Here is a 5,705-nt window from a genome sequence, read left to right as displayed (position 1 = left end):
GTACATGTGCAATCGAGCGCATCCGGCAGCAGATGCTGCGGTTGTCATTAAAACCCAGCGCAACAACGATATGTTTTCCGATATATACACATACATATATATTCTGCAAATAAGTGTACAAATGAATGTAGAGTACTCTTTTACCCGTACAATACATAAATATGCGAAACCAAATTTGCGAAATTAATTAAATCGACAGAAAGTAACGTACATTTTGGTTTTACACTTTGAGTGTGGCATTCGTTGCCACAAATGTATTCTGAATTTAAATGTGAATATGTGAATATCAATCACTTTTGCAACGGCGATATGGACGTGTAAAATTAATTGACTTTGTTAAAGCTGTCACGCTTGACAGAGCTAAGCTTTAAGTGGATACTCAAACTGGATAATGCAAGTTAACAGATTATCGCAATGAATACAAAATTGTATATATATTTGAAAATTAAACAGAACATTATTGTACAACTGATGACACCTTTTAAAATATATCTTCAAGGCGACTCTGTGGCACATCTGATTGAGAATTTACATTTATCGCCAGTTTTGCAGCAAAATAATGCTCGATATATCCTCTGCAGCATTTGGGAATGACTTCACTTGACAGAATTGGCAATTAGTGTCGCCCAGCTGGGACTGCCACACTGGAGTTTTAGGAAGAGACGGCAGCTCATTAATAACCGTTGCCAGGCAATACTAATGCAAGTGTTCATACATCACTCATACGTCATGTGGGTTAATCCAATCATTACATGACTGTGAGTGACTGATATCGGAGTTGAATGCGCATCTGACAGCTCCTCGTCACTCGGCGACTGTGAAGCATCTAATCTATGGCTAAAGGACGAGTACCCTAAGTTTAGCTGGGGGCTGCAATATCAATCAAAATGTTAATACCGCCGCCCTTATTTGGGTGGAATGGGGCATTCAAATGGAGAGTTTACATTTATAAGGGATTGAAATTATAGCTTAACCTATGTTTATTAAGATAAATGAAATATCTTGTTTCCAAGACCACTTAGTAATTCAATTGATAGCCGTTGATAATTATAGTTTTTAATAAGTAAATTAGTTTTTAAAGACACTTAATATTTGATAAAGTCCCAGCAAAAGAGGTAAATTGAAAGTTGTATAATGCTGGAAATGCTTATCAAGTTTGGTTTGCACAAAGTTTTCTACTACTTTTAAAAAGCGATGCTGTGTAAACTGTGCAATGTCTTATGGAGCTTATGGTAACCGAAGTTCTTCTTTCTGTTGAGAGTCACCTGGCAACTAAATAAAGCATTTATTAATATGAAAAGTTTATTTTTTGTATAAAAGCTTTTTGAGAGATTGGTAACAGGATGGTTGGACGACATCGTTTGAGTAAGTTGCATATTATGATTGAAGTTTATACTAACTCGATGTTATAAAAGAAGATACATAATACTTGAATATTCATCTTTGCTTTTCCTTCGATTGCAATGAAAAATCATGAAAAATTTATTGAAGATGTGTCACAAAAAAAAAAATACAAATAATTAATTATACAATTATAAGTCTTCGACGGACTATAAATTCATTATTACAGCCAAATTAATTCATTTTGCTTAATGAATTATAATTAAATTTAAAAAAATGCCAAGCCAAAGACCATGTGTAAATATTTAAAACACTTATTGATTAATGGGACGATAATTTGGCTTTTTCCCTTATAACCTTGGGCTCATGTCTCTCATGCATTTTTACGAGAGCTCAATGAAGTGGTAAATCAAGAACAGAAGTGTCTCTTGGAGATCAGTTAAATAAATAGGAATCCCAACTTTTTGGTCTGGGTATTACTAAAAATATTAAAAGTTCTGTGTTCATCTAATTTTTTTCGCAGATAAGTTACCTTTCGAATTGTTGCTACAACAATGTGTATGTTTCGAATGTAATGTAAAAATAATGCAAAAAATATATAAAAATTGGTTAGTTTAGAAAAGTAATAATTTGTAATTTCTGGACCTGGGTGCAGCCGAATTAATTAATGGCTAGAAAGCCGCCGCCGATACCTAAAACGCATGGGCGTACGCCAGGACCTGTTGGCCAAGACACCCAAGCCAACAATGAGAAGTTCCTTCACGATGTGTTTATCACCACCAACAAATATAGAAAGATGCACGGGTGTCCTGAGCTGAAGATCAACAATGAGCTGAACAAATATGCCCAGGAATGGGCGAATGTAGGAAAAATCCGTCAGATCATCTAGTTGTTATAGTTTGATAATGAATCTAACTGTTCCGCAGCATCTACGCGATAAGAACATAATGGAGCATCGTCCGAAACCCAAATATGGCGAGAATATCTTCCTATCTGGTGGTATGGATGTAACGGGCGATTTGCCCGTCGAAATGTGGTATCGGGAGATCAATGCCTTCAACTTTAATAAGCCCAATTTTTCGCCCACCTCTGGACACTTTACGCAGCTAATTTGGAAGGCTTGTACCGAAATGGGAACCGGAGTGGCACGCAGGTGAATTTGATAAGCTTCAAAAAGTTAAGTTACTTCAATAATTTGAGTTTGTGTCCTTCTTTTCTATAGAGCGGATCGTACTTGGGTGGTATGCAATTATAATCCACCTGGAAATGTTATGGGACAATTTGCGGAGAATGTGCCAAAAAAGTTGTAATCATCTTTTTCTGCTGTAATACAGGTTCAGAAATTTAATTGTATTTATCGCTGAATTATGGAATTTTTATGCATCTAAATCGTAATTGTTAAGATTTTTCAAACGATGCCTGGGCTTAAAATATTTTATTGAATTTTATGCTGCGGTAGTGAAATTTAACGCTTCGCTGGCTTTTGGCTACTGAGCGCGAACCAAAATTTAATTTGGCACATTTTTTGTGACAATTTTCACGTCACACGTCATTAATTTTGCATTTTTGCCATAAATATCCAGAGAGGCGACATGGGAGAGCAGCAGGTGCTAAGGTTACGGTCGGGTTTGCGGGAAAACATGACTGACATGGACATGTTTCAACATGAAGGTGTCACTGCTGGCCAGGGCAAAATATGGCCATGCCCACAACCATTGTGCCCTGATGACAGTTTGTTTGCGTTTCTTGATTTTTTTTTTTTTTTTTTTTTTTTTTTTTTTTTTTTTTTTTTTTTTAATGCACGTTGAAATTAAAAATGGCAAATTTCACCATAAAAATTCATAGTCTTCTCTCGGGGCGTAAAATTTGTTGACGTCCACGTTATTATCACATTTCTCTCTCTGTCTCCCTCTCTCTCTTTCTCTCTCTCTGCTGTTCTTGTAGGTTTGTTGCCCTTGCATATTGCCATAGCGCCTTTGTTGACTTCCGTTTGCTTTTGTTGTTGCCACCAGCATTTTTGTGGCATGCAGCCAACCGAGTTTGTTACTTTGCCAGTGTCCAGAGTATACATGTGCCTCTGTGTGTGTGCGCGAATGTGTACATTAGTGTGTATGTTTCGTTGTCACTTGTTGGCGGTGCTAAATTGGAGCCCTCCTCCCCCGAAAATGGTTTATTTTGTTAGGGTTACAGTTATTAGAAGGTGCCTTCAAGCTTATCCTGCATCCAAGCTCCAGAGATAACTATTTCGGAGACACACTTTAATGTACGGGAGAGTGTAAAACAATTATGTAAATTAATGGAAGTGCGATTGGAAGCAGATTAGAAGGATTTGTAAAGTATATGTACCAATAAAATAAAAAAAAATTAAATTTAAAATCTGCTAATATATGCTAGGCTATTTGGAATATTTTAGCATAAAAGCCACATTTATTGTGCATTTTAAATATATAATATATTGATATTTATCATTATCCTTGGCTCATGTAAACAGATCTCTGTGTGAGTTTACTTTGAGTCACTTTACACCTTGTTTAACGATTTTCCTTATTCAAACTGTGTCGTGAATAATTTGAGCAACGTTAACGAGCACTTCGAGCAGCGCCGGCAAACAGAACTCAGCTCATTGGATCTCCAATGAAGTTGTACAATGTAATTAATGCGGACGAGCCAGACAATCAGGTCAGGTTCTCAATTGGCAACCCCTCCTTTTCACCCTAGCCGGTTTTGCAACCTGCAACTTTCATTCATGCAATGCAAATGTGAGTAAAGAGTCAACAGACAGGTGGATGGACATTGTAAAAAGATCCGCTTAAAGATATATCTGAACTGAACTCGACTCAACTCAACTCACCTGAATGCCGCTCGATGCTCTTATGCATTGTAATTTGCGCGTAATTTCGCATGGTAAACGTGAAAATGCTCTGCCATTTTTGCAACAACAATAATAACATCAGCAACAACAGAAGGGCATAAGCTTACGGCAAAGTCTCATTTATTTTAATGTGTCGACGTGTAAATGGCTGCCAGTTTTGCCAGCGCTTTTCAGCTGTCCAGCTTTTCTGCTTTTCTTCTGGGTTTTCATTTTAAAATTCCTCGCAGATGTAACTGAAACTTGTCTGTGCGTCAGTGTGTGTGTGTGTGTAAGTGTGTGTGTGTGTGTGTGTGTGCCGTAATTATTAAGCTGACATTGCAGCTGCTTCACCAGATCCCTGCTGTTGCACTTTTCATTCAATTTCTGTGGGTCAACAATGGCTTTGGCCTTAACGGTGCCAATTTTAATGGTCATTACTATAAGACAATAACCATAAAAACTGCACAACGACACAGACAGCCACAGCGTGAACAACAACTATAATGCTCGCCATTTATTGGTCTTATGGGGCGTATTAATAATATTCAACTGTGGCCTTTAACAAAACTACGCCCATAAGTCGCACCAAGCAATCGAATTAAATTTCAATTGAAACAACAACATTTAAACCAATGGCCATGTGTATAAAACATGCAACAAACTGGAGACTTTTTGAGCAACAAAAGCAAAAATGTATATTTAATTCCTATAGTTTTTGTGGCACAGTTAAATTTGTTATTATGACCTGGTATTGTTTTGGCATTTAACGTGAGGAAATTTTTTTGATAAATTAACATGCGACAATTTCATAAATTTAATATTTATCTATTTTGGTCAATTTATGTTCTTTGTACCCTGTGTGCATTTTATGGAAATATGCTTTATATTTTATAAATAATATATTTTTATCTGGTTGCCAAGATAAGACGATGAAGCCATATGTGTCTGTGTACAAACTATTAACAAAAAAAATTAAATTAAATTAAAATGTTCAGAAACTTTGCTATTTATTTATAAGCTGAAAGGTCAAAAAGTAAATGTTATTACAAATTCGTAGGTGGTATCCTTGTAGACGGCCACAAATATCCAATAGTTTTTGTTTGGATAACTGTGTGTATTGTGAACCAGCCGCAGCTGGTGTGTATTTGTGCTAATTGCTATCTTTTTGCGTTGCCAAAAGATAAATTTATTTTATTTGCCACTGACTAAAATATAGAACAACAGTTTTCTGAAGTGTAGTTATCTTTGTATGAATTAATGCATTTTCAAAGTTAACTTTTGAATACAACACTGAAAACTGTATGTAGCTTAACATTTGATAAGCTTATCACTGATAGAGGTACAGACTAATAGCCCATATATTTGTCCGCATTAAAAGTGTATTTGTGTTGTGTCGTAACTAAATGGATTTTATAATATAGTTAATGGTTAATGGTCTCAACTCTGCAATGATTGCAGTGTTCAGTTGGTGTTACGCAGCTTCTATAGTATTTTTGGCATTGATAGCTGTTTA

At 36.0% G+C, this 5,705-nt stretch overlaps 1 protein-coding gene across 1 annotated transcript; it reads left to right on the top strand.

The window, feature by feature from the left end:
- Window positions 1–1,949: 1,949 nt before the first annotated feature.
- LOC6566418 (Golgi-associated plant pathogenesis-related protein 1) lies at window positions 1,950–2,689 on the top strand. The gene is made up of 3 exons (XM_001993368.3): window positions 1,950–2,203; window positions 2,268–2,494; window positions 2,564–2,689. The coding sequence occupies exons 1-3, from the start codon at window positions 2,009–2,011 to the stop codon at window positions 2,649–2,651; spliced, it is 510 nt and encodes a 169-aa protein (XP_001993404.1). The 5' UTR covers window positions 1,950–2,008; the 3' UTR covers window positions 2,652–2,689.
- The last annotated feature ends 3,016 nt before the right edge of the window (window positions 2,690–5,705 follow it).

This window comes from Drosophila grimshawi, unplaced genomic scaffold (genome assembly GCF_018153295.1).
Source record: "Drosophila grimshawi isolate 15287-2541.00 unplaced genomic scaffold, ASM1815329v1 contig_1377, whole genome shotgun sequence".
Lineage (NCBI taxonomy): Eukaryota > Metazoa > Arthropoda > Insecta > Diptera > Drosophilidae > Drosophila > Drosophila grimshawi.
This window is presented reverse-complemented; position numbering and strand designations above follow the sequence as displayed.

What these genes read in the sequence shown, in the direction of transcription:
- LOC6566418 (XM_001993368.3), top strand. Translation starts at nt 2,009, where the DNA reads ATGGCTAGAAAGCCGCCGCCGATACCTAAAACGCATGGGCGTACGCCA. An exon ending in ATGCCCAGGAATGGGCGAAT is followed by an intron (nt 2,204 to 2,267) that starts GTAGGAAAAATC and finishes ACTGTTCCGCAG; the next exon opens with CATCTACGCGATAAGAACAT. An exon ending in GGAACCGGAGTGGCACGCAG is followed by an intron (nt 2,495 to 2,563) that starts GTGAATTTGATA and finishes TCTTTTCTATAG; the next exon opens with AGCGGATCGTACTTGGGTGG.